The sequence below is a fragment of the Lonchura striata genome, chromosome 2 (genome assembly GCF_050655825.1).
Source record: "Lonchura striata isolate lonStrDom1 chromosome 2, ASM5065582v1, whole genome shotgun sequence".
NCBI classification, from domain to species: domain Eukaryota; kingdom Metazoa; phylum Chordata; class Aves; order Passeriformes; family Estrildidae; genus Lonchura; species Lonchura striata.
The window spans coordinates 157,607,225-157,635,062 of record NC_140704.1 but is presented as its reverse complement, the minus strand read 5'-3'; the positions used below and the strand labels follow the sequence as shown (position 1 = coordinate 157,635,062).

The following is a 27,838-nucleotide window of genomic DNA, read 5'->3' as shown; positions in this document are numbered from 1 at the left end:
ACGTGTTGTTTGTGCAGGACAAACGCGTTTTCCGTACGGAAATGCACAAGATACTTGTCACCAGCTGTGTAGTAGGGCGGGCTCAGGCACTTGCAATGGCTTTATTCTCTGGGCAATTAGTCCTGTATACTGATGACTGTATATAAATTATACAGATACACACGATTGTTTTCGTTCCAAATTTAGGAGTGAAAAAAATACTTTCCGTTGTTATTCTACACAAACATTCCAGCGGTTGTTTTGGTATGACCTGCAACAAGGCAAATAGATCTATTCAGAACTCTAAATTCACTATGTAGTAAATTACACAAGACAGATACCAGCCAGCAGAATTCAGAGGATCTGAATTCAGTACATTAGTGATTCCTCCTCCAAGATAAAAGAGAAAAATCTTGCAAAAAAAGCAAAGCTAGGAGCTTGCATTCTGCAACTAAGATAAATAATGTATGTTACAGCTTTTTCATCAAATGTTTGTAAATAGGTTTACAACTTTAGGCAAAGAAAATAAAGCTTTTGAGTTGGTCCTTGCACCCTTCACACATAAACAGTACTGTAAAGGTGTGAGGACCTCAGCAAGCACCTGCATTTCATGCTCAAAAGCTTCAGCATGGATTTCATGGTGTTTTTGTATGGTACATACTCTGTTTATTAAGGCTAGTGTACAAAAAAGATTCTCAGCTACAGAACCTGCTTCTGTAATTCTCTAAGAGTTACTAGTAACATTCCTAAAGTTTAGGAGGCCTGTGTGAGATTATTGAAGAAAAATAAATCCTCCTTGTATCTCCCCTCAATGCTGCCCACAGGCCCTGTACCTGCACTGACAGGTGAGAAAACACCGGCAGCAGCCTGCACGGCCACCCAGGTGTGGAGAAACTGTGGGCTGATACGCACTGAAGTTTACTTCAAAATATAGAAACATTTTAAATATATAAAATACTTTAATATATAAATATAGATTATAATATATGTAATAAAATACAATAATATTTTAAAATATACAAACTATTTTAAATGGCACAGCCCTTGGCACAGATGCATCTGACAGTGCAAACACAAATATATGAGGCACCAGCCATTCAGGCCAGATCTTTTTTTATGTATCTTGCAATCACTGTCTTCAATTCTTGTTGTCAGATAAATGCTATAGATTGTCAGCCTGTAAGAAAAATCAAAGTCAAAACAATTCTGGAGCTTTCTCAGTAACAGACCACTGTACTTTCCCTACAACTTAGGTTTTGATCTTCCACTCCTGAAACTGCTTAAATTATTTTATTTTTAAAAACATAAACATTAATTTTCCTTTTCAAGATTTGAGACTCAATTATAGGAAATAGTTAAAACTGTATAGTGTATTTTGGAATAAATATCAGTGTCTGAATATTTTAACATTGAATTTTAATCAGGCCTGTCAGGATCATAGTTTTTGCTATTCAGGGACTTAAAAATACAACAAACTTGAAGGCACAGACTGTTCAAATAGTGAAATTAAGCAGATAGAAACCAGCATTCTGCCTGGAATTAATTATTTTGCATTTGGACACTTCAAGCCATGATATTTACAGGGAGATTTGGATTTAAGTGACTAAGCGTAAGGGACACAGCTTTTCAACTCTGGTAATTCTTCAGACATTCCATGTGCTCCACCTGGAATATATTTGCTTTTTCAGGGTTTGAGTCATATTTTCTGAGCAAATGAGAAAAGAAAAAATGCTGGTTCCTATAAATGAAATATAGATTAGATGAAGAAACTGGGATTTTTCCCTACTAGACTAAAATTAGACATCAGCAAGTTATAAAAGCAGTATATTTGAGGTCAGTATCCAGAGTTTTGCAATACAAAATACATTGCTTTACACAGTGGCTCCTGTTTCATTGCATATAATAAAAAGCTAGCACTAGCATTTACCTCACTTAATTTACAAAATAGACTTAGATTGACACTGCATAACATCCTTATTCACTCAGTAGACTAAATTAAAAATGACCTAAACAAAATAAAATTTAAAAATGAATTAAAAATTCTTAAGTCGCTCCCTAGATAAATCCATGCTGCTCTTTAAGTAACATGCTCTTTTGTCAAATAGGACAGCACAGACTTGAACAGTCTTCTACTTCTGAGAAGTTGTTTTTAACCTTGATTGTCAGCTAAATCTGTGTGAGAATTAGTAATTTGGGAATTACTAACGGAGAACAGAGCTTTTATCTGGAGTCTGCAAATGCCATATGCAATCAGAAGGAACTGAAGCGTTTGGAGAAGACAGAAACACTCAAGATTCTCATGGAAAAGCTTTCAGCATAAATGTCTGAGAATTACTTATTTAATATTTTCATACAGTTATTCAACAGACAAGACTCAAATAATGTAAGAGGAATGAAAAATATAATGAAAGTGTAAATTAGCACCCACCCCCTCTCCATGATGGTATTTAATAAACAGCCAACAGGTGTGAAAACATTAGATTGTATTGTTCTTACTTAGTTCAATATATTTAAATACAGAAATATTTTCTGGACTGTTTAAAGGCTTACCCAGGAGAAAAAAAAAAAAAACAGAAAAGTCACCACACAAATCCTGCTCTAAAATGCATAATCTTTAACAATCCAGGAAATTTTACTACAATAGGTTAAAGTTTCATCTCTAAAGTGTCCTCTCTAAATAAAATTTAAACATCAAATTAATACAGAAATAGAAACTTGAGAATAAGCTCATACAATAAGCTCATACAAGGGTTCTTCTCATCGCCATCATCCACAGGACAACACAACTAAGTCACAATTGTCCCCAGCTGTCCACAATCTAATCAACAATTGTCACAACTCAGACTTGAACTTCGGTGTCTGCTGCTAAGTGCATACACACACATTTTATGTCTCTATGAGCAGGATAAGGCTGATAAATGTATCCTGTTAGACATAAACAATACAGCCTAAAGGAATTAGTGAGTTCCTTCAGGAATCCTAAATTAACATTTAAAACTAAACTGAATGCAATTTCTTAAAAATCATAGCCTGAGAGGAATAAGTCTCTTTGTAAGAGTCAGAATTCATTATTATATAAAGGAAACTTCCACAAAAAATGCATTATGTCAGTGAGGGAAGCATACACCAGCAATCCAAATCCCTGCATGACTGAAGATGCCAGTTCACTAATAAAACTGAAGTCGAATCTCAAAGAAACATTTACAGTCATACAAATCCATTACACTAAATCATATTCATATCCTCACTTTAAAAAAGTCACAACATAGTATCTAGTGAGTGCGTTCAGCTTGTCAATTTTGATTTCAACCATCTAATTTGGACATGGATCAGAAATCTTCTCTATCTGCTATAAAACACAAAGTAAAAAGCAAAGCTCTAGAGAACATGACAAAAGTGTTAACTCTCACTGAAAAGTGTCAAAGGGGAGGGGGGGGAGGGGTAGGGAGGAAGAATCAAAATTCACGGGGGAAAAAACCAAAGAAGTATAATTCAATCTCGGAATGTTTACCTTGGAACGGACCTTAAAGCTTGTCCAGTCCCATCAACCTGCCAGGGCAGGGACACCTTCCACTGTTCCCAGGCTGCTCCAAGCCCCGTCTAGCCTGGCCTTGGGCACTGCCAGGGACCCAGGGGCAGCCAGAGCTGCTCTGGGCACCTGTGCCAGGGCCTGCCCACCCTCCCAAGGAAGGATTTCTTCCCGAGATCCCATCCCTGCCCTCCGGCAGTGGGAAGCCATTCCCCTTGCGATGTCCTCCAGGCCCGTGTGCCAAACCTCTCTCCGGCTCTCCCAGAGTCCTGGAAGGGGCTCTCCCTGCTCCTTCTCCTTTCTCCTGTCTCCTGTCTCCTGTCTCCTGTCTCCTCTTTCCTTTCTCCTCTCTCCTTACTTCTCTCTCCTCTCTCTTTTCTCCTCTCTCTCTTTTCTCCTCTCGCCTCACCTCTCCCCGCTCCTTCTCCTCCCTCAGCTCCCGGTCTCTCGGCGCCGCCTGCCGCGCCCCGCGGCGGTGCGCGCATGCACGGTGCGCGGTGCCGTTGCCATGGCAGCGGGTGCCAACAGGGAGGTGCCGCCATGAGCCCGCCCGAGGTGGAGCCGCTCGTGTGCCGCAAATACGAGATCAAGAGGCGGCTGGGCAAGGGGGTGAGTGCCTGGCGGGGGTTGGCCTGGCCGGGGCCGGGCCGAGCTGGGGTGCCCTGTGGGAGCTGGAATGGTTCCGGAGCTCGGAGGGCCCTTGAGAGCTCGGGAGGCCCGTGTGGCGTTCAGGGCACCGTGAGGGCTCCAGGCGGCCCCGGGGTGCTGAGGGGGTATTTGGGAGTTCAGGCGTCCGTGGGAACTCTGTCGCTCAGGGCCCGCTGGAAGCTCCAGGGGAGCTCCAGGGGACTGTAAAATTAAATAGTAACATGTATCTGTCTCAAAGTACATTCTTTCTGTGCCTGCCAAATCCTACATTTACTGTAACCCCATCATTTCAGGTCATGCTGCATCAAGTAATGTCTTCGCCATAAAATGTATTTTTATACATAAGCCAGTGGTAATTTCTAAGATATGTCTCCTGAGGCAGTCTCTAAGCCCTCCTGAGTTATCTACTTTTCTATTCCGGCAGCTCTTTGCTATCATTAATTGCGTTGATACGTATTTAAATGTTTAAGTATTTCCCTCATTATGTTCAGAGTCAAGGAGTCACTGAGGTGGAAAAGCCCTCTGAGCCTGTGGAGTCCAGCCACTCTCCCAGCACTGACAAGGCTGCCACTGCCCCCTGTCCCCGGGTGCCACATCCACGTGGCTGTTAACTCCCCCCAGGAATGGGGACTTCCCCCTGCCCTGGGGCAGTCTGTTCCAGAGCTGCACAGCCCTTTGCAGGAGAGATTTTTCCAATACCCAACCTCAGCCTCCCCTGGCACAACTTGAGGTTGTTTCCCAGTTGCCAGTAGGGTGGTATTGTAGCACTTACCCAAGGTACTTGTACAACTGTTTATATTGCCTGATGCGTGGCAAAGGTCCTGGTGCCAAGTTCCAGGACCACACATGTTGCTGGGAAGCCTGCTTTGGTGTCCTTACATGAGTGTTTAATCACTAGAATCATACATTGCAGTTATTTTGCTTTGGATAAGTACTTAAACATTAAATGGGCATTTTTTGAGTGGGATGTGATCCCTTTGTGCAAAGGTATAACAATTCCTAGGCTGTGGAAAGTCCAGATTAAAATCTATGGCCTAAAATAAAAACACTGGATCTATACCACAAGTGAGACTGAGTAATCATCATTTGCAAGTATCACAGTCATCCAGAATAGGGAAACCTCAGATAGAAGTTCCCGTTCCCTTAACAGACAACACAGCTTTTAATTGAAAAAAAGGTTTAGTGTTGGACCTGACAGTGCTATGTTAGTGGTTGGACCCAGTGGTTTTGGAGGGCTTTTCCAACCTCAACAATTCTGGGATGCTGTCAATACAGACTTTGGTAAAAAGTCTCTCTCCATCCATCTTACTGACCCCCTTTCAGTTCTGAAAGAGCACAGTAAGTTGTCCTTGGAGCCTTCTCCAGACTGAACAGCACAGGTGTCCCTGCCTGGCTCCAGAGCAGAGGGACTCAAGCCCTCCCAGCGTCTCCGTGGCCCTTCTCTGCAGCTGCTCAAACTGCTCTGTGTCCTTCTTGTACTGAGCAGCGCCAAGCTGGATGCAGTGCTCCAGCTGGAAATCTCACCAAAGCCAAATGCAGGGAAGACCGATCTCTCTTGAACTGCCAGCCACACCATGGCTGGTACAAGCCAGGTGCCACTGGCATCTTGCCAGCTGGATACACCTGGGCTCACATTCAGCCATTGTCACCAGCACCACCAGGTTCTTTTCCAGCTTTCCAGCCACTCTGTCCCAAGCCTGGCATGTTTCATGGGGTTGTTGTGACCCAAGAGCAAGACCCTGGCCCTGCTGACCCACGCACCACAGGGATGGATGGGCCATCCATCCCATCCCATCAATGCAGCCCTCCAGGTCATGCTGTCACAGACTGTCAGGCAGGACCTGCCTGTCACAGCCTGGCACCAGCTAGGCCCGATCCCCTGGTTTGTGGAATCCTGGCTGTCCTTCTCTTGGTGCATCCCAGGACGTGGTTGGCTGGCTGGGCTGCTAGTGCATGTTGTCAGCCAGTTGCCAGGTTTTCATCCACCAGCACCCTCAAGTCCCTCTCAGGCCTGCTCTCCATACAGAGTCCTGAAACCACAGAACATTCTGGGTTGCAAGAGACTCAAAAGCCTGTTCATTTCCTCCCCCTGCCATGGGAGGGACACCTTACACTAGACCTGGTTGTTCCAAGCCCCATCCAGCCTGGCCGCGGACACTTCCAGCAATGGGGCAGCCACAGCTTCTTGGGGCAACTGGTGCCAGGGCCTCACCACCATTATAGGGAAAGATTTATTCCCAAATTCCATCTAAACCCTCTGGCAGTGGGAAGCCCTTCCAACTTGTGTTGTCCCTCCAGGCCCTTGTCCAAAGTCCCTCCCAAGCTCTCTTGGAGCCCCTTCAGGCACTGGAAGGAGTTCTGAAGTGTCCCTGCAGCCTTCTCTACCCCAGGCTGAACAGCCCCAACCCTCTCAGCGTGTCTCCTGAGTCTGTCTCCTTGGCCTAATCTCTCTGTGTTCCATGTGGCGCCCATCACCTCTGCTCCAGTCCATCACTGAGCACGTTCTGGTTCCACACCAGGCCCGGGCTGCAGCAGGTGCCAGCACTCTGCTCACCTGTTCCTGCTTCTCTGCAGGCCTACGGCATTGTCTGGAGAGCAACTGACCGCCAGACAGGAGAAACAGTTGCTGTTAAAAAGATTTTTGATGCTTTCAGGAACAGAACAGATGCTCAGGTGAGAAATTACTGTGCTGATGTGTTCTGAGACATGGTGGGATTCCATAGGTATTTTCAGGACTTTGGTCTCTGAAAGATAATTATGCACAGTCTGCATATATTGGGATATATAATTATACAATCTACAGCTATATTGGGATAAAAATAAGAAATATCAAGCTTTGTGTATCATGGCATGTACAAAAGAGGAGTGGATTTAACCCTGTCATTGAACTGCATTCTGTTCTTCTCTTTTCTTGAGATGATAATAAACTGTTTTTTCTTTATTTCTAGAGAACATTTCGAGAAATTATGTTCCTGCAGGTAATGTCCATGTTCCCCCTCTTCTCTGATTTTTTTTTATCTCTGATGTCTAAGTATTTTCTTCCCATTGTTATCCAAAATGCAGCAGTCACTGATTAGTGTTGATAACTCTGATTACTTTTCTGCACCATCTGAAAGGCAAAGAGACTTTCAGGGTGAACCCACCAGAATGGAGCACTCTCCATTTGGGCTTGTTTTTATTCTTTCCCCATTTTTAGCAATGTGTCTGCTGCACAGCACATCAGCACCTTCTGTAGCTTCTTGCTGCTTTGTGGATAGAAACTGTTTCTCTTACATTTAAACTGCCATGATTGGAGGATGGTTGGGGTGGGAGAGGGATTTACACTCCAAAATTGTTTTCCTCCATCATGCTGTAAGCAATTTAATAATTTAAAATAATCAAAATGGGAAGTTCTGCAAGGAATAACTTGACTACTCTTGTTTTGATATGATTGACCTTATCAGTGGCATTCCAGTTATCTGTTCACTCCTCCTTAGGCTTACCATGTAGAAACATCAATATTTTGGAATAGTATTGTTATAACTTGTGATTTTCTAAGGACACAAGTGAGGCAGGGCTCATAGAAGAGGAATTTCCTAAGACTTAAGTAAGGTTAAGTAGGAAAGAGATGATTTTTTTTTTTTTTTTTACTTTTTAGTCATTCTTGAAGGATGAAATAGAAGCTGCAAACTTTAAAGCTAAAAATACAAACAGTTCCTTAGAAGTTAACTACCTCAGAAGTTCGATCATCTCTGCAGGTGCAGCACTCCTGTGATGGATGGAGTAGGAGCAGGGGAAAAAAGGATATTTCTTCTGAAGGAAAGGGGGAGTCACTTGGTAGAGGAGGGCAGGGAGAGGGAAGTTAATGTGCTGCTCAGCCCATACTTCCATAACTTTTGGTTCTCAATAGCCTTTAAGAATTTTAGTTTCCCCTCTTATTTTAAACCTCTTTCTTGAGGTTGAAACTGAGAGCTCAGAAACGAAAAGATGTGAAAAATACTCCATTATTCATAACTGCATGTTTGTTTTCATTTGTTTGTTTGTGCATACTAATTGCTTTGTTCAATCTTGATGTTTATCACAAGGCCATTTGATGGACTAGGTTATTGTTTTATGCTATGTATCTCAATTATTCTAATTGAGAAGTTGCTGTAATATCTGGAGTGTGAATGATTCTCTCTGATGCTCTGGTGGTTGCTTGCAGATTTTGTGTTAGCTGTTTAGTGTAGTTGTAGATCTACGGGTGTATTTTAGGCCAATTTTAGAATGTCATTTTGGTAAGTATGTTAGTAGCATTATTATTCTTTAAACAAAGATTAATAGAACTGGCCCTGACAAGGTCTTTTCAAGGTAACGTGATTTTTTAATACAGATTAGAATTTTGTCATAACTTTCTGTTATCAGTTCCGGGGCAAAGCAGTGTGAGACAGTGGAATTTTCCTTCTTCAATAGCACTCAAGTAACACTGCCCAGATTTAGCTAAATATTCTATTATTATTATTATTGTTCTATTATTTTAGAACAATATCCCCTTTTGGGTAAAAACCTTCTTTAGATCATTTGCCTGGGTATTGTGGCTGTGCTCAGAATGAAAACAAAGTGTGTCATGGGCTGGCTGTGTCTCACTTCTTTAGGAGTGTGTTTTCACACCTTGCAGCAGGTGAATGTGTTGTTTTGGGAGCTTCCCTAGATGTTACACATTATAAATGTTGCAGTATTATGAAGTGTTTACAGTGTCCATGGCTGCACAGAAGTGGGAAATAAAAGCTGTTAAAGCTGAGGATGAGCTTAATGATCCCATGAGGATTGTCAGTCTGCAGAGACGTGAGGATGGACACCACCTGCAGTGTGGTACATCTGTCCAGGTATCTCTGTGTGCTGTCTGATCTCCATGCAATCAGTTCCTCAGTGCAGCCTGTGAGTGTCCAAGTCAGCCCTCAGATGGGCATGTTCTGATTGCTTGGGTTTTTAACTATGAATGTTGATGGCAACTATGATCTGTTTTCATGCCACAGTAATTCTTGGGTTCAGTAGGAAACATGAGGTGCATAAAGGGAACTGGATTTTATTATAAATGGTATAGAGGGAGTGTTAGAACTAATGTCTCATTCAACAGAGATTATTTTTTTTATTAACTAACTGGTTTCCTACTATGGAACAAACTTAAATCCTTTTTTAAAGTTTATTTCAGAAGAAGCCTAATGGAGGAAAAAGCATGTTAATGTTTGTTTTAGACAGTAATACAAAGTGTAATATAGGTTACTGTCCCTTTTTATGATTCACAAGAAAAACATGATTGTGACAGCTGGGTCTCTTCCCTGTGCAGGAATTTGGAGAACATCCAAATATCATCAAGCTGCTCGATGTTATCCAAGCAGAGAATGACAAGGACATCTACCTCATCTTTGAGTCCATGGGTGAGACTCAGCACTGCAGCAGCCTTCAAACCAGCCTCTCTTAGGAGCTATCCTTGTTATCCTTGTTATCACTTTGATAGTGAATGCTCATGATACTACTGATATTTACTGATGTAAATGTATCACTGGTATATTTCAGAGACAGATTTACATGCTGTGATTAAGAAGGGGAATTTGCTGAAAGACATTCACAAGTGTTACATTCTTTACCAACTCCTGAAGGCAACTAAATTCATCCACTCAGGGAATGTTATTCACAGAGATCAGAAGGTATATTTCAAGATTTTCAAGGACCTTCAAAGCCCAACCATTGCCACCCCCTGCCATTGAGAGGACCACCTTCCACTATCCCAGATTACTCCAAGCCCCATCCAACCTGGCCTGGAGCACTTCCAGGGATGGGGCAGCCAGAGCTTCTCTGGACAGCCTGTGCCAGGGCCCCCCCACCCTCACAGGGAAGGATTCCTTCCCAATATCCCATCTAACCATGTCCTGTGCCAGTTCCCAATATCCCTTCTAACCCTGCCCTGTGCCAGTTCCCAGTATCCCATATGACCCTACTCTGTGCCAGTTCCCAATACCCATCTAACCATGTCCTGTGCCAGTTCCCAATATCCCTTCTAACCCTGCCCTGTGCCAGTTCCCAACATCCCATCTAACAGTGGGAAGCCATTCCCCCGTATGCCGTCCAGGCTGTTGAAAAGAGGAGTGGATCTCGAGCTCTCTTGGCACCCCTTTAGGCATTTGAAGGAGCTCTCAGGTCTCCCCTGGAGCCTTCTATCCCCATAGTTCCAGCTGTCCCAGCCTGTCTCCATGTGTATGAATAAATTTCCAAGTATGAGACTAGTAAAAGAACCTCGGTAATGATCTGCTATTCAGAGAGTGAAGGGCTCATTGTGCCTTGTCCCTTGCAGCCCTCCAATGTGCTGCTGGATGCCCAGTGCCGTGTGAAGCTGTGTGACTTCGGGCTGGCGCGCTCCCTGTGCCAGCGGGGCGAGCCCCAGCCCAGCCCCGCGCTCACCGAATACGTGGCCACGCGCTGGTACCGAGCGCCCGAGATCCTGCTGGCCTCCCGCCGGTGAGCCAGGGCAGGGCAGGGGAGGGCAGCCTGGCACTTCACCACTTGCACATGTTTTTTGTCTAAAAGTCTTCAGTCTTTGCAGTGTCACCAGATGCAGGGTCATGTCAGCAGTCTTTTTTCTCAGTGTACAATTGAACTTCTGCAACACAAAAACCTCTTATGAACATGACCATGTCCTTCCTGTGTTCTTACAGTGTCAGTGGACATGCATGAGCCGTTTGTCACCCTTTCTCCCACCACATTTATGTCTTCTACCTTGAACTCACAACTTCACAAAATCTGCTTGAGAACATAAATCCTCTTTTCCAAATTGAAGCAGTGTTTTTTGATAGACCTTCACGAAACATTCCCTAATTGAATGTTAAACCAGCTGCCTGTTAGTCAGGCTTAGTCCTTTTTTTAAAAATTAAATATGAAAAACCAGAAAAGTCAATAAACAGGTGCAGGCTAGTATCCCAAATTTTAAATCTGGATGTTTTGCAAACTGTCCTATACCCACTGGTTGGGATTGACTTTGCTTAAAAATGCAATTCTTCAGTAATTGTAGCTACTTTGTACATGCATTATGACCAAAGAACAATGTGTATCTTCATTCTTGGTCATATGAAAAGGATATAATACCTGGTTATGGCATTACCTTTAATATATTACCTTGTTCTAGTATTTCCCTGTAATATGTTCCCTTTTATGGTTTCTTAGACTAGACTTTGAGTAGGATAAATCTCCTTTCTGTTTCATGCTTGTCAGTCTCATGATTCCCAAATGTTATTCAATTTATAGTTCAAACCTGTGAGCATTTATATTTGAGAAGTCACCAAGTATGCTTTCTAGCAAATAAATCAATGTAGGTGATGTGAATAGCAGGTACAGGAAAATATGTGCTTGATTTAATCCTACCTCTGTTCTGTTCCTGTTTGTAGTTACACTAAGGGTGTGGACATGTGGAGCATTGGCTGTATTCTGGGAGAGATGCTGCTGGGAAAGCCTCTTTTTCCTGGAACATCAACGATGAACCAAATAGAGAAGATCCTGAGGGTTATCCCTGCTCCATCCCCTGAAGGTAGGACCCTGCTGTGTGGAAAAGTTCTAGAGAAGGGGATCAGTGGAAGAAAGCAGCATGGCTGGGTCAGGGAAGAAGGTATCTCATTCATTCTGGTACCTTTCTGAAGTGGGAAGCATTCCAAAGGAATGAAAATCCTCATCTTGAATGTTAGTGTTAGAGAAAAATCAGAAATTCAGATATCGTAGAATAATAAGGAATAATAAGGAATAAATAATAAATAATAATAAGGAATAAATAAGGAATTCAGATATCTTCTGCATCTGTTGCTATGAGAATACATGTTTACGAAGCGTATGATTAACAAATAGGAATTAAAAAATCAGCTTAGAAAATTTGTAAATAAATATTCCATTCCCCTTCCACAGATCTCCGACCGAGTTCTATGTGAATAATTTCCTATGTTAATATCAAATACTGGCTTTCCTTCATAAACTGTGTGGCTCTGCTAATCCTCATCTTGGCAGTAACAGCATCTTTTTATTCTTGCAGATATTTTGGCTCTGCAGTCAGAGTACAAGGCCTCAGTTATTAACCACATGAGTTCCCGGTAAGCCTGAGGGGTTCTGTGTCTCAGAGCATCTAATGTTGAACCCTGGAGTCATGGAACCACAGAACCATTTGGGTGGGAAGGGACCTCAAAGCTCATCTCATTCCACCCCCTGACATGCACAGGGACACCTTTCACCAGACCAGGCTTCTCCAAGCCCCATCCAGCCTGGCCTTCCAGGGATGGGGCAGCCACAACTTCTCCAGGAAATCATTTTGATCCCTCAGTACCCTCACAAGCAATAATTCCTTCCCAGTACCCCATCCATCTCTGCCCTTTGGCAGTGGGAGGCCCTTCCCACTTGTGCTGTCACTCCACACCTTTGTCCAAAGTCCCTCTCCAGCTGCCTTTGAGCTTCTTACGGCTCTGGAAGAGGCTCTTAAGTTGTCTCCTTAAATAAAAAATATTTAAAATATGAGTAAGATTTGGTGCTTAAAACTGATTTTTTTTCAAGATACTTTCTTCATTATGTTCACAATTGTATTTAGGATTTCAAAATGCAAAACCAGATTTTTAAATTTCATTTTCTCTGGAAATTACAGAGAAGTATGTTTCTATAATCTCAGGTCTAGATTTGTGGGATCATGGAGCTGGGAAGTGATGAGCTTTAAGGTCCCTTTCTGGCCAAACCATTCTAGGATTCAGTGATTATGACACACTTTGTGAGTGAATTCGTGCCTGCTGTCACCTTGATGTGATCCTGGAACTGTCACTCCTGCCTTCACTGGGAATTAGACACTGAGAGCTTGTATAATTTTTTTCTGACTTCTAGGCAGCGAGTAGCATTTGAGGAGATTTTCCCATCCTCCACTCCACTGCCTGCCTTGGATCTGCTGAAGAAACTTCTGGTCTTTAACCCTGACAAACGGCTCACAGCAGAGCAGGCTCTGCAGCATCCCTATGTGAGCAGGTGAGAGTGACACCAGTGGGCAGCTGCCTCTGATGTTTTCTGAGACATTAAAAACCTGCTCTTGGCACAAATTTTCTTCAAATGCATTACAGAAAAAGCGGCAAAGCTAATTCTTTATTTTCTCCAATACTATTTACACAAGATTGTCTAACAATCCTGTTTAAATTTTAATAATCTGTTTCCAGTCAGTGAATTACATGATGTGTTCTCATTTCCTTAGGTTCCACTGTCCTTCCAGGGAGCCCTCTTTGGACTTTGATGTGATCCTTCCTTTGGGTGATGATGTCCAGCTGTCTGTGGCAGAATATAGAAATAAATTATATGAGGTACTTTCATCCTATTTTCCCAACTCCTAATCCTTCAGGTAACCTGCCATTCTTGCACATACTTAACAAATTCTGTCATTGTCTTGTCTTTGTATTCCCCTGGGCTTTCCATACCTGCTGGCACCATTACACCTGGGTGTTTGATCAGTTCCATACTGTCCTAATCTTTGAGAGACCTTTGCATGTAAAATTCCCACAGGGCAAAGAAAAATCTCTGAAACATGATGTCTGAGAAAGATGCACAGAATGGTTTGTGTTGAAAGGTACTTTAAAGATCATCTAGTTCCAAAATTATACTTGTTACTTACTCTGTAAAATAAAATTGCAGATATTTTTAAGTATTCCTCTGTGTTTTGATGTTTTATTTTTCTGCTGTATTGTGGTGTTAAGTCTAAATAGCTTTTCTGTTCTGCAGATGATCCTTGAAAAGAAGTCAAAGAGCTTTCCAAAGGAGCAAGGGCAGGGAGAAAATACTCAGCTGAGCCAGTCTGAGTCCAGCACACTTCTGCCAGGTTTCAGCTCAGTGGCTGTACCCACCAGGAAAGGCCAGGAAGACCCAACACCCCCTCTGCTAAACCCTTCACATGTGCATCCTGGAGTCACAGCTGGGGTCCAGGCAGCAGGGTCCAGCCAGAGCAAGGATCAGGCCAGAGCTGTCTATCAGAGATCACAGATGGGTGTGATGGTATACAACCCCATCACACACACCACTGTGCAGAGTGGGTACCACCCTCCTACACCAGGTGTAACCCACCTTGGGGTGTTGGTGTGGGGAGCAGTGAATGAGTGCTGTAAAAGAAATGAAGGGAATCTGCATGGTAAAATGAGGGGCTGGAAGTGTGGGAGGGAAATGACATAAGAACAAAACACTGTTGAATGAGTGTCGAGTGTGGGACTGTCCCTGCCTCAGTCAATGTCTTCTGTGTTCTTCTGATTTTCCTGCTTTCTCTCATGTTTTTCCTTCTGCAGGAAATGCAAATCCTGGTGCTGGGATCAGGAACTGTTCTGCACCACCTCAACAGTCCAGAATCTCCAACAATGAGAAACTGGGGAGACAAATCACATGGCCAATCACTCGTCTCTCTCCTACAGGTGTGCAGAACCTTTACAATGTGAGTAGCTTAATTTCTAGCCCTTATCTGTGGTAACCTGGGTCACAGCAACTCCCTGCAGTGCTCCAGGCAGAGTGGCTGGAAAGCTGGAAAAGGTAACCCACTGGTGCTGATGCGAGCAGATGAACATGAGCCTAGGGGTGCCAAGGTGGGCAAGAGGCCAGTGGCACCTGGCTTGTAGCAGCCACGGAGTGGCCAGACACCCAGGGCAGTACCTCTCCCCTATGCTAGACACTGCTGAGGGACCTCCAGTCCTGGGGGCAAGTTTGGGATCTTCACAACAGGAAAGGAGGGCCCCATTGAGGGGCTGGAGTGTGTCCAGAGAAGGGAACAGAGCTGGGGGAGGGTCTGGAGCAGCAGCAGCAGCTGTAGAGAGGAGGCAGCACAGGAAGGACCTTCTCACTCTCTGCAGCTCCCTGACAGGAGAGTGCAGCCAGGGGGGGGATCAGGATCTGTTCCCAGGAGACAAGTGACAGAATGAAACGGCCTCAAGTGCTTCCAGGAGAGGTTGAGGTTGGATATTGGAAAAATCTCTCCTGCAAAAGGCTGTGCAGCTCTGGAACAGACTGCCCCAGGGCAGGGGGAAGTCCCCATCCCTGGGGGGATTTAACAGCCACGTGGACGTGGCACCTGGGGACAGGGGTCAGTGGTGGCCTTGGCAGTGCTGGGGAGCTGCTGGACTCCACAGCCTCAGAGGGCTTTTCCACCTAAGTGATTCTCTGATTTCATGATTCTGTGGATCTAATGGGTTGCTGTTGCTGAGCTGTGAGGGTGTCAGTCCTGTCCTCTCTGCTTCTCCCTCTTCCCTGATTTTGGCCATGCTTCCTTGGAAAAATCCTTCCCCTCACTGGGTTCTTTAATGACCTCCTGCTCCTGCTTTTTTCCTTCCTGAGCTGGCTGTCTGCTGCCTGGTGACTGCTGGCACCTGCAGAGCTGATGGAGGAAGCTTATGACAGAGGAAGAGTGTGGAAGGAGGCAGCACAGATTCACAGAATCACAGACTGCTTGGGTTGGAAGGGACCTAAAAACTCATCTCGTTCCACCCCTCTGCCATGGTCAGGGACACCTTCCAGTAGTCCAGGTTATCAGAAACCTTCAAGCATTTCTAGTAGTACACTTGTAGCCCTCCTTTCAGCCCCTCTGATTTGGAATCCCTTCCAAAATGTTTTGAGAGAAAGAGAAGCCATTAATTCTCCAAGATAGGATTGTGGAGCTTGCTGCACATGTAGGTTTACACATGACCAATGCATTTGGAAGGATCTGTAGAGAATTGTGACCAATTTTCTATGACAAGAAGAGCAGAAGAGGGAAAAGATCAGCCTACACCTGCCCTGAGTTTGTGTTTGTTTCCTGAGAGGATAATGCTGACCAAAGACAAACCTGTGTCCTGTTTGCATTCCAGAAAGCTGATTTCAGCTTATTAACTTTTCCTGGCTTTTCTTTCTCACACAGAATCCCAGAAACACTCAGTGTCACAGCAAAGATGTTCGTACCCTTCTGAAGCCCAGTAAAAAGATGTTCCAGATCACTGCAAACGTGGGAGCTGCGGGTGATCCAAGGGCATCCATGGGCAGCTACTCTCAGGCCTATGGAACCATCAGTAAATCTGCACTGCAGAGCCTTCCAATAGCAAAGGTCCCCAAAAGCCCTGAGCAGTGACAGTGGAGATGTTGCAGACAGGTGAAGTACAGCTTATCCCTCAGCCTTTGACTGAGCAAGGGCACCAGGGGAGAGCAAACTATGAGGAAATGCTTTATTCACTGCTTAGGACAATGTCCTCCTCTCCTCTGGACGAGCTCATAGGAAAGAGAATCCCACTCCTCTGCCTTCCAGTCTCAGCAGGCAAGGATACAGCAGGCATAGACACAACACACACTTTGTTTGAATTACTGCAAAAAACACAGAAAACTGCATTATTCTGATACTTGAGTGAGTTTTAGACATATTTGGGGTCCAGGGGAACCTCCTGAATTCAACAAAGCCAAGCACAAGACCAAGGAAATGCTCTGAAGGCTTGAGTCCTTCTGCTCTGGAGATAGGCTGGGAGAACTGGAAGTGTCCAGCCTGGAGGAGAGAAGGTTCCAGGAAGATCTCAGAGCCCCTTCCAATGCCTAAAGGGACTCCAGGAGAGCTGGAGGGAGACTTTGGACATGGGCCTGGAGTGACAGGACAAGGGGAACGGCTTCCCACTGCCAGAGGGCAGGGATGGATGCGGTGTTGGGAAGACATCCTTCCCTGTGAGGGTGGGGAGGCCCTGGCACAGGGTGCCCAGAGGAGCTGTGGCTGCCCCGTCCCTGGAAGTGTCCAAGGCCAGGCTGGACGGGGCCTGGAGCAACCTGGGACAGTGGAAGGTGTCCCTGCCACGGTAGGCAGGGGTTGGGACTGGGTGACCTTTAAAAAGTCCTTTCCAACCCACTTCAGGATTCTTCAGCAGTCTGCCTAAATTGTGGATATTTTTTTGAGCAGAACAGGTAACTGTTCTCTGAAGACCATGAAGACCTAACTCTCCAGAGATAATCTTACAGCCTTTCACTCATTTCGATGACTGTTCTAGGCTAGATGAATAGAATTCATTATAGTCTGGTTTTGTTAAAATGAAGTAGAAAAACATTTGAAATACAGGTGGGTTCTTCTACAATATTTAACAGGTTCTCTAGTATGTAATATTGGGATAATATTGTAAAAATAAATCCTTTATATTGCACTGCAGAAAATTTTTGTCTTTCAAGCAGCATTTGCTGTGTTGAGAGGGAAACGGGCTATTGGTAGGGCTGTCTTCTTCAATGAATAATTCGTCATTTTTACTGGTTTTGCTTTCAGAAGGCAAAGTTTCATGAGATACTGTTGCTGAGACATCATAAAGGTGTTGCCAGTCTAGAGTGGAACTACAGGAAACTTTATGCTCCTGTTTCAGTGGTGATTTTGGATACATTTTCCTCATTAACTTGAAGCTCTTGTCTCTGTCCCTGAGGTTTTACTCTACCTGTGATGAATGATTGTTATTCCCCCCAGTTCTCTCAGCTGTTCCAGACCTGTCACCTCATGAACCTCATGAACTTAAAACTCTCAAGGAAGTCACTGCTTGGCAAAGGCAGGACTTTAGATGCTTATTTAAACTCAGACTCACCTGAAAAGGCCTCCTAAAGCCAAGCCCTTCTCCATCAATAGCACCTCAGCAGCTTCTTTGAGCTCAGCCCCTAAAGCGCGTAATTCCCTTTACACACGGGAACAAACCAGACTCCGCAGGCTCAGGAACTGGTAAATACAATAGCTGGAGCTGTGCTGCTGGAGAAGATCAGAACCACAGATTAGGCCAAAACATTGATTACAGCTATTTTTTTTTTGGTATGTAAACCTTCAAAAAGGTGCCTCCTCTGTCTGATTCATTGTGAGATACAGAAAAAGTTTAACTGCACCTGAGAAACCACTGAGCTTTAAGTACTTTTTCCAATTACCTGTGTGTGTGTGTGTCTGTATGTATTTATCTTTTCTGTCCCAAACTCAAATATTCAATTTTCTGATTTTCATTTTTTTTCCGAAATTTGAATGATTTTGTCTGATGAAAATATTCCCTGGGTTTAACAGAGGCTCTTAGTTTTGTACAGTAATGGAGAGTTGTTTTTTAAGCACGTTGGCATTTTAATTGTTTTATTTGTAACATACTGTGATAAGGTTGTTTGATACCACCTGACTTTATTGAGCAAACTGCCGTGGGAGGCTCATGCTGGATACATTTCTGCTCACTAATCAAGAAGAGCATTGCCATCATAGACAAGTTTCTTCCTCGTTTCCCTTTGACAGTCAGTGATTAAATGGAATTAAATAGGATTTCTAGGATCATTTTTTGGTCTTGAAGGTCCCCAGGATTTTCGGCATGAATTTTCCCATTTTCTTGTCTTTGGCATCTGTGTCATATTCCTCTTCACTGGGACTCGTGTGCTCGTCCTTCTTGCAGAACACCTCAAACCTGCTGTAGACTCGCTTCTCCTTCCGCATGTTCTCCATCTTCTTCAGGAGGGTGTCTCTGTCCTCTGACGGCTGCCGCTGCAGGTTCCGTTTCTGGCTCCCAAAACTCTCAGACCTGTGTATGTTGCAGCTTTTCTCCTTTTCCCCTTTTCTTTCCAAGCTTGTGGTCGACCTGGAGAGGTCAGGGTTGCTGGTGGATGGCAGCTGCTTGGCCAGCTCAGCTCTGTTCTTCTGGCTGTTGGCAGAGATCTGCTCCAGGATCACCTTGGTGTCATCACGCAGGTTGCTGCTGTACAGGATGTTGGCTGTGGAGGAAGGGAACCTCCCTTGCGTTGTCTGGTTGCTCTTGGGGGGGAGTGGTGCTGTGAATTTGTGGGGTTTTTCTTCCTCCATTGCTTCCTGGCAGTCCCCTGTGGATGATCGTTTGAGCACCACTGCCTGCTTGTCACATTTCCCACTCTCAGAAGCAGGTTCCTCCTCCAATTTCTTTTCACCTTTTGGGTTCAAAAGCTGCTTCAGCCGTAGTGACCCTTTTCTTAAAAACTCCATGGGATTTTGCTCTTGTTTTGAACAGTCTTCCTCAGATTTGTTGAGGGAGCTGTCAGACCCTGGACTTCTAGACAGGCTTTCTAGAACTGAGGATGTAGTACTTGTCCTCATCTGTGGTTTCTTCATTTCTGCATTGACTAATTTTGGAGAGTCTTCTCTGAAAGTCACTCTGTCCTTCTTCTCTGGAAGAGCCAATTTCTGAGTGTCTCCTACAAATATCAGGCTCTCCTTCTCTGGAATATGAGGTTTGTTCTCGATGGGGTAAAACCGGGATGACAGCTTGTCCACCTTGGTGCCAAGATGTGCCAGGGGATCTTTACTCAATGTGTCCCCAAGCTGGGGGGTGGATGAGGCCATTCCAAATGCTCTGTCCAACTCTCCATGCATTTTGTAAGTACTGCAGGAGTCTTTGGAGTCCAGCACCCTGCTCTCCAGGATCTTATACTGCACAGATTTGGTACATTTCTTCTCCGTATTCTGAGATTCCTCCTGTAGGTAACCCGAAACAGCTTTGGTGTGGGTGACTGTGCCCCGTTCCATGTCCTTGCCTACAGCTTTGTACTTCTCCAGCAGCTCAGCCACTTTGGAGGAGGCAGCTGTCTTGATGGTTTCATTGTCCTTTGTTAACTCACTGGACATTTGCTCTTTTTGGATCATCTGCACCTTTTCTATTGTGGTGTTGGGCTGATCTAATTTGGCAGCACTGAAAATCAGAGAGGACCTGAGCCTGGAGCTCCTCTGGATCAAGGGATTTATCCTGGACCTGAAGGCATCTGGTTTCATTATTGAGGTTTCTTCACCTGCTCTGTCAGGATCTGCAGATTCCTTGGCACTGTCAATTCCCAGTGGCTTGCTACTGAAAGGTGTGGGGGGTTTGAAGGCTGGGACAAGGTCAGTGGGGTGCTTTGTGAGGGGTTCCCCAAGAGCATCATTATATGCCTCGGACTCCATCGGCATCGGGAGCCCTTCATCTGGTTCAGACTGGTATGCGCTGAGGTATGAAGAAATCCTCCAGTTCCGTAACCCTGTTCTGTTTTCCTGCATGTTCTTGTCGTCATCCTGCTCTTCATCCTTGTCCTGTAGGAATAGGCGCTGCTCCAGGCTCTGCTTCTGCGTGGGAGAAGTTTGGCAAATGAATTTCTGTCCTATGTTCTGCCTCCGTAACATCATTCCCATGGGGCTGTTGCCCGCAGGGTTCAGCTGGTCAGAGCCGTGTCTCACCTCCCTGGAAGAATTTGAAGGCACATAATCCAGCCGTAGGGGGAAACCCTCCTGTGGGAAACTGGACTCCAGTTCAGGGTATCGGGGTCCCTCTCCATAGTCTTCCAGTTCATTGAATCCCGGCCTCCCCCCTCGAATTCTCTCAAAGAATCCCTGAGGTCTGCCAGGAAGATGGGGATGTTCAAACTGGTACTGGTAGAACTGGTCCTTCTGGAAATGACTGGATTGGATTTTGAACTCGTCCATGTTGTTCATGAACATCTGCCGGGTGTACTGCTTGGCAGAAGCAAAATTTTCAAACGTTCCTTCTGCAAAACTGTGTCTCTTAAAAGCATCCAGCTCCAGCTGCTTGGAACGGAGGAAGCCCCTGACTGGATCCATCTGGGAATTTTCCATTTCCACCTTTTTGTACATCCGCATGGCTGACCCCTCCACAGTGTGTCGCAGCATGTCGTCCCGCCGGAAATTGGACAGGAAGTACCTGTCCGAATCCACCCTGTCCATGAAGGAGGGGAAGAGACTCTCATCCCTCTGGAACATCAGGGGGCCTTTTTTGGGGAAGAAAGGCATGTTATTGCCAAAGGGAGCCATGGCAAACGTGTTCTCTGCCTTTGCCAAGACGTTGGCTGGAGGAACGAGAGGTTCCGACTGTGCAAACAAAATGCGGAATTCTTCATCAAAGCTGGCCACCAGCTCACCCTGGAAGATGTGTGCAATGCTCCTGTGAATCTTCTCAAAGGACCACATGAAACTGAAGAGAGAACAGAAGTAATGGATTAACTCAGCTGTACCTATTTTCATTAAAACATTTGCTTAACTGAAGCAAAGTCTAAATTTTCTGGTTGGGCATAAATAGGGCAAAAGACTAGGGGCAGACAATTGCCCTGCAGCTACGTGATACACAAGACTGTTCCCAAACCTGACAGCTTGATTGATTGTGATCACATCTTTGCAGAGAGTTTTACAAGCCAATAACTGATTTCTGTTCTAAAAAGCCAATCAGTCATGTCACCCAGAGTGAGCTGATGATAATCCTTGTGTGAAGCAGATGTTCCTGTCTTTAGCACTGTCAGTAATGACCTAAGCAACAGTCAGCATGTCCCCTCAGCACCTGGCAGGTGACACCAGTCAGGGGGACCCCAAAGGCTGGCAGATGTGCCAACAGGAACCTCCAAAAAGACAAACCCAAGATCTTATTCCTGGGATGGCACAGCTCTTCCACCCACACAGTTTGAGGGGACTGAACAGAAGGAGCTGAACTGGAAAAGGGGGAGGAATATGGCGTTCATCTTCCCAAGTCAGGCTCTGCCTTTTCTTCCCCATCTGCTGAATGATGGAGAGCAGGGAAGGGATCCCTTACTTTGCCTAGTCTGTGTGTGCAGGTTTGCTGCAGCTGTTACAACTGTATCACAACCCAGGAGTGTTCTCACCTTTACAGTTCCCTACCACATCCCTGGGAATCATGAGGGATACCTTTGTGAGGCTTGGCTGCCTGCTGGGCTTAATCAAAACCCTTAGAATTACTGTCTTTTTTTTTTTTTTCCCACACGACAGATTTTTTAATTCTTAATGTGAAGGAAGCTTGGTTTGGGGTTGTCTGGGCTCAAGGCCTTCTTCCATTGGTGCATCTACCACCACTACAAAATGGAGTATTTTTCCCAAAAAATTGCTACTCAGTGTCCTTCAGTGAGCAAAACTTTTGTCCCTGATATCCATGAGGAAATGCCAAAATGCTGCTTTACCAATTCAGCAGTCTCTCACAATCCCAGACTGGTTTGGGTTGGAAGGAACCACCACACCTTGTTTCACCCCCTGCCACGTGCAGGGACACCTTCCACTAGCTCAGGCTGCTCCAAGCCTCATTAAGCCTCATCCTGAACACTTCCACAACTTCCTACTTCAGAAATGATACAATATTGGAAAGCCCAAAGCACATGGGAGTGTGGCAGAAGCAGTCCTGAACAATTTACTTGATGCTCTCATAAACAAGAAATTATCCAATCAGAACAGTGGGTTGTTTGGTACAGCATCATATGTAATTATTTTCAAACATCAGGAAAAAAAAACCAAAGTGAAATCTTATTATCATGGAATGTGCACTTTAGTCAGATTCTTACAATTTTTTTCTGGATGGGGCTTGGAGCAGCCTGGGATAGTGGAAGGTGTCCCTGCCCATGTGGGGCTGTGGGGGTGGAACAAGATGAGCTTTAACGTCCCTTTACACACAAACCATGCTGTGATTTGATTATTCTGTGAGTGGAGGTCAAAGTTCATTTGGTCCAGTCTAAGATGCAAATCCTATACTCCTTATGCTATGGCAAATTCTCCCTGGAATGTATCAGATGGGAGCTGAGCTCCTCTGCAGCCAGCCCCATGCACAAAGCACCTGAATCTCTCTCTCTCTGAGCTGGACGGGGCTCCTCACCTGTAGTTGCCACTCAGCACCACCATGCAGTCCACCAGCAGGAACTTCTCCTTCAGGTGCCCCTTGAAGGACATCCCCGTGCGGCAGTAGTAGGTTGGGCCAGACACTGTCCTCACCCTCAGGAACTGCAAACCAGAAAGGCACCAACTCAGGTGGGACCCTCATTCCCTTCCTGCCCCTCTTTCCCTGCCTCCTTTTAACCTCCATCCACCCCTGACTGAGATTATCCAGTTCCAGTGGTTCTGCCTGCAGACACACCAATGTACAAACCCCTTTCTCTGCACATCTCCAGCCCTCACCCTGTGTCGCGCCAGCTCTCCTCACTTTCTTCACACTCATCTGTCACCAGGGTACTGCCCGTTCTCCCCTTTCTCAGGTGTTTCCTGCCATACTGGCCCTCTGTGTGGCAGGACACATCCCCTCAGGACACCAATCAGATGGGACAGGTCTTTGCTCACCTCCACATAGTTCAGGTTGACTCTGCACTTGGCAGCTGTGTCGAGGAAGAGCTGGGAGTTCATTTCATCCAGCAGGATGTAGACAGGCACGCGGCGAGAAGCAGCATCCAGCACCTCAAACAGCAGATCCACATCAGTGAAAACATCCATCACGATGGCCACCACCTGGGGAAGGGATGCAGGACACATGAGCCACTGTGCTGCCTCGTGCCCTGACCAACCGTGTATCCCAGCTTCTCACACCCCAAAGCTGCAGGGTCTCCATCTCAGCTTCCATTTGAAGCAGGAAACATCCCAGTTAAAAGTCCCATTAAGCACTGTGGGCCCCAAACTGGAAGGAGAATTTCTGTCCACGAAGGTGCATGTTCTGTGTATTCAGGTGAGGGGAAACCTCCATGTGGTGTGTTTCCCAACTCATCAATCCAGTAATTCCACGATTTTTTTGGCCATGTAATCACACTGGATGGCGTATGGAGCTGGTCACCCCACTCCAACATCCCAGTGCTATTTTTAGGTAACTTCCTGGCCAGCATTCAGGCAGCCACTACGCAGCTGCATCCATGTGCTGATTTTATGGGAAGCAGCTTCATAGGTCTATCTTCCCATTCTTCCCAGCTCCCTGAGTGTAAATCCTTGATGGAAAGGGCAAAAGGAAGGAGTAAAACGCTTCTCAGTGTTGCCAGGGAGAGAACAGGACACAAACTGAAACACAGGAAATTACAATTAGGTTACAGAAAAGCCTCTGGGACTCTAAAGAGACCATCAACATGGGAACAGACTGTCCAGAAAGGTTTAGTCTTCACCCTTGGAGATGCTCAAGGACACATCCTGAGTGACCCTCTCTAAATGACCTCCTCTGAGCAGGGAGGTGAACAGGACCAGCTCCAGAGGCCCCTTCCAATCTCTAATGTTTTGGGATTCTGTGAACTCTTGGTGTATTTTAGCATGGCCTAGGACATGGTGCCATGACAGCAGAGCAGCAACAAGCTTTGGTGCAGTCAGTGGTGGATTTGAATCATCCTGCTCCTCTGTCAGGTTCTGGAAGCAAAGTTAAAGGAATTAGCAGAGGACCTAATGTTGCTCAGCCTGGAGAAGAGAAGGCTCCAGGAAAACTTTACAGCCCCTTCCAGCGCCTAAAGTGGCACTGAGAGCTCAGGAGGAAGTTTGGACAAGGGCCTGGAGTGACAAAACAAGGGGAGTGGCTTTACACTGCCAGAGGGCAGTTAGATGAGCTATTGGGAAGAAATTGTTCCTTGTGAGGGGGATAAGACCCTGGTACAGTGTGCCCTGAGCAGCTCTGGCTGCACCATACCTGAAAGTGTCCAAGAACAGTTTGGACAAGGCTTGGAGCAATCTGGGCTAGTGGAAGGTGTCCATCCCCATGGCAGGGGGGTGGAAATGGATGAGCTTTAAGGTCCCTCTGACCCAAACGACGGCACTATGATTCCCTATCCTGATGCTTCTCTGGCACACGTGTGATTTTACCTCTGCTCGAGCTGGGCTCTCCCTGCCTCACCTGCTGAGCTGCTCGAATCATCCTGCGAGCCTCCTCCTTGATGCTGGGGTTGTCTGGTGGGGGTGGCTGCACCAGTGTCGTCACCTCTGTTCCCCTGAAGCCAAAGACCATCGGCCAGCCCAGGTCAAGCTCAGGAACGGCCAGATCTGAGTTCATGGGCCAGTAAGTCCCAGAGGATCCATCCATATCATTGTCCCCCGCTGTGTCCGTGCTGCCCTCCTGGTTGGCATATTGGGGCTTCTGGAGGTTCTGGATTATGTGATCCACCTCGGAGCCACAGAGGAAATCGGGGGCCGCCTCCTCGGCCAGGAAGCGCTGGTAACTCTCCTTGCCCTCCTCTGTGAGCACATCCAGGGCCAGGCGGTAGTACTCCTTGTAGTGGGGGGGAAGGTAGTTGGGGTCCAGGGGATTGTCCCCCTGTGAGGAGCTTTGGGATCGACGAGCCATCAGGGGAGGGAGAGCTGCAGGGAAATAAAAAACATCTGTTTTTTATATTCAGATACAGCAGTGGCATGACAGCAACACATTCAACACAGCCTCCTCAGAAAGCAAAGGTAGAGGTTAAAAGAACATGGAGCAATGCCGGAGAAAGTTCAATCCAAAGGCATGAGAGCCTAAAATTAGGCAAAGGTGTGAGTCACTTAACCATTACCTTCACACAGTTAACTGTTTTGGGCCAAAATACAGTACAAATCAGCCAAGCAGCTCTGGGATAAGTAAGGCCAATGCATCCAACAGAATGATCAACTTTCTCTTTTAGGCTGCTGGTTCATAAGCTTCAATTTATTGTTTGTTTAAAAGTCAAGAGCAAAGCTGTAGATGGCTATTATCTACACCCCATTAAAATTAATTTCCAAATGCTACAGAATTTATTTACTATGTGTAATGTGGCCCTAAACCAAAAGCACCTGCCTGAACACAAGGGTACCCTCTGGACCCTTACGGCTTGGGTATTGTCAGCACCTCAGGATGTGAACAGAAGCAGGTAGTGCGCAGGTGCAGGGGTGTTCTGCTGGTGTAACACAGTCAGAAGGCAGAAGAATCTCCATGAGATGAATGAAGAAATAAAAGACAAGGGATGTGATCACTTCTTCAGTCTCCTCATGTTAAGAAAAAACAGCTGAAAGGAGCTCAAACACAATATTTGGTAATTGTCTATAGGGGACAATTTTTGGAGACTATAGACAAATCTGATTTAACCCATTTTTGGAAGAAAAGTTTGCTGTGCCACAACAGCAGTATCTGATTGATCCACAGAATGCTCAAAGCACTTTGGCTTTAGACTCTGAATTAATGTCAGTGCTGGAATGTTCTTTTCCTGCAGCCCACCACTGAGGTACCAGCAGAGACTTCCTCCTGATCTCCAAAAGAGTAACTCCTGCTGAGTGACGTTACTGAGTGAGCACAGGAGGTGAGGGTCGCTGCTGTTGTTGCCATCCAACACATCTGCTCCCAAAACGGGAGGGATTGCCATGGACTAGGAGAAGATAAAGACCTCACACTCATATTATCACTCATTAGAAGCTGTAAGGACAAACCAGTTTCAAGTTCTTATCCAACCACCTGCCCAGTACACAGCAGTGCTCTGTTACTCCTGCCTCAATCTCCCACAGATTACTCCTGCTCCAAAGTGGAACTGATGGTAAAGCTGTGTGATACAACAGAAAAAATTACAGTCTTAATGTAAGGATAAGAAAATCCAATAGATAATAAATCCTCTCTATAGTTCTCACATACAGCTGCGTATACAGCCTGAATTATCTGCATTTATCTTCCCTCTCTAATTCTGTCTTTTTTTCTCTGTGTAAGAGAAGAAAGTACAGAGCACTCCAGTATGTATCTTTGGTGGAAGGTGCCCCTGCCCATTGCAGGAGCATGGAACAATAGGGGCTTTATGTTTCCTTCCCACCCAGACCATCCTGGGATTCTGTGATTTTAGGATGCTCAAGTCACCAATGTTCCTGCTCTTAACTATTTCAGCAGTGTCATTTTAAGGACTTGCTCCCACGTTCCTTTAATTTTGGACAGAAGAACAACATATACAACTCATTCATATATGACCCAGGAAGGGGACAGAGGTCCCACAGCAAACTGCTCACAGTGTTCAAAGATGGGAGTGTGAGAGACAAAGGATCAAGTGCAGCATTAAAAGGAGGTAGTATCAGAAGAACCCTGTGGTACTGCTGGGCAATCAAATCAAAAAAGCGGAGGAAAGGTCATGCTGGTGAAGTGACAAAGCAATTTTATACTGATTAATAGAATTCTTTCACTACAGTTATAAATGAAGAAGACTGAGCTTTAAATAAACATCAGGCAATACTGACTGCTTTGCTCCCAGTGTTTACAGTGAGGAGTCACTTGAGTTCCCCATGTGGTACTGAGTACATTTGTGAATAAGCAGGGAAAATGGCACCAGCGAAGAAGTGAATTTGATGTGAAAGCAAACTGCTCCTCGTGCGTTTCCCTGAGACACCAGAAGAACACAGACACGGAGCTAGGGCTGTCCTGGTATCACTGAACCCAGCAGTGGGGGTGGGCTGCTGGCCTGGATGACCAGGAGGAGCCTGCAGGGGATGTCTGGAAGGGGTCTGGAAAAAACCCATGGCTCACAACTGTGAAATATAAACCACAAGTTGTGTTTGTGCCCCCACAGGCATCTGCCCCAGTTCTTCACGTGTTCCATAGCTTGAAGCCACCTGGTCTGCTGGAAGGCGTCCTTGCCCAGGGCACAGGGTGAAACAAGATGAGTCCATTCCGACCCAAACTATCTTGTGCTTCCATGATTCCATTAAGTGTTGGCATCCTTTAATTCCTTGGGTTGTGACAAGAACAATACCATGTTGATGAATTCTCAGTTTGCATGAAAAATGCTTGTTTATATGTATAAGTGAGTATCTAAGTAAATAAATAAATAGCTATACACACACACATAAATATATATACACACATGCACCAAGTTCTGGATACTTCATTTATCTTCCAAAATCCTTCCCTGTCCAAAATCCTTCATTTATCTTCCAAAACCCTTCCCTAAAGCAGAAGAGAAGAAATTACCTGGAACCCCAAAGGATATTTATGACCTTTTGTCACTTTGGTGGGTGTGAACTGAGTT

The 27,838-nt window shown here is 45.4% G+C and overlaps 2 protein-coding genes across 22 annotated transcripts in view; one reads left to right on the top strand and one right to left on the bottom strand.

Annotated features, from left to right (window-relative positions):
- Positions 1-87: 87 nt before the first annotated feature.
- Positions 88-27,838, bottom strand: part of LOC110478060 (scaffolding CK1 anchoring protein H) — a 42,296-nt gene continuing 14,545 nt past the window's right edge. For 6 of the 15 annotated variants that reach the window (XM_085572783.1, XM_085572784.1, XM_085572796.1 and 3 more), the window contains 5 exons: positions 24,727-25,187; positions 23,211-23,375; positions 22,753-22,877; positions 17,719-21,078; positions 88-10,772 (listed from right to left, as the gene is read on the bottom strand). In XM_085572783.1, the coding sequence (XP_085428909.1) occupies positions 18,429-21,078; positions 22,753-22,877; positions 23,211-23,375; positions 24,727-25,187 (3,401 nt within the window). In that variant the 3' untranslated portion in view covers positions 88-10,772; positions 17,719-18,428. Of the gene's footprint in view, positions 10,773-17,718; positions 21,079-22,752; positions 22,878-23,210; positions 23,913-24,726; positions 25,209-25,638; positions 25,660-27,838 lie in introns of those variants that run through there. The other 9 variants (XM_085572785.1, XM_085572786.1, XM_085572787.1 and 6 more) reach the window with 9 other exon arrangements.
- Positions 3,980-27,674, top strand: LOC110478059 (extracellular signal-regulated kinase 2). 7 transcript variants are annotated; one of them, XM_085572826.1, is made up of 14 exons: positions 3,980-4,117; positions 6,731-6,829; positions 7,105-7,134; positions 8,861-9,000; positions 9,462-9,552; positions 9,692-9,822; positions 10,467-10,630; positions 11,554-11,693; positions 12,186-12,243; positions 13,016-13,153; positions 13,374-13,479; positions 13,895-14,198; positions 14,449-14,591; positions 16,044-17,305. In XM_085572826.1, the coding sequence occupies exons 4-14, from the start codon at positions 8,875-8,877 to the stop codon at positions 16,248-16,250; spliced, it is 1,608 nt and encodes a 535-aa protein (XP_085428952.1). In that variant the 5' UTR covers positions 3,980-4,117; positions 6,731-6,829; positions 7,105-7,134; positions 8,861-8,874; the 3' UTR covers positions 16,251-17,305. The 7 variants fall into 7 exon arrangements, with proteins under 7 accessions (XP_085428952.1, XP_085428950.1, XP_085428947.1 ...); XM_085572824.1 differs by lacking the exon at positions 16,044-17,305 and adding an exon at positions 26,051-27,674 and having other exon boundaries at positions 3,983-4,117; positions 8,851-9,000; XM_085572821.1 differs by having other exon boundaries at positions 3,983-4,117; positions 8,851-9,000.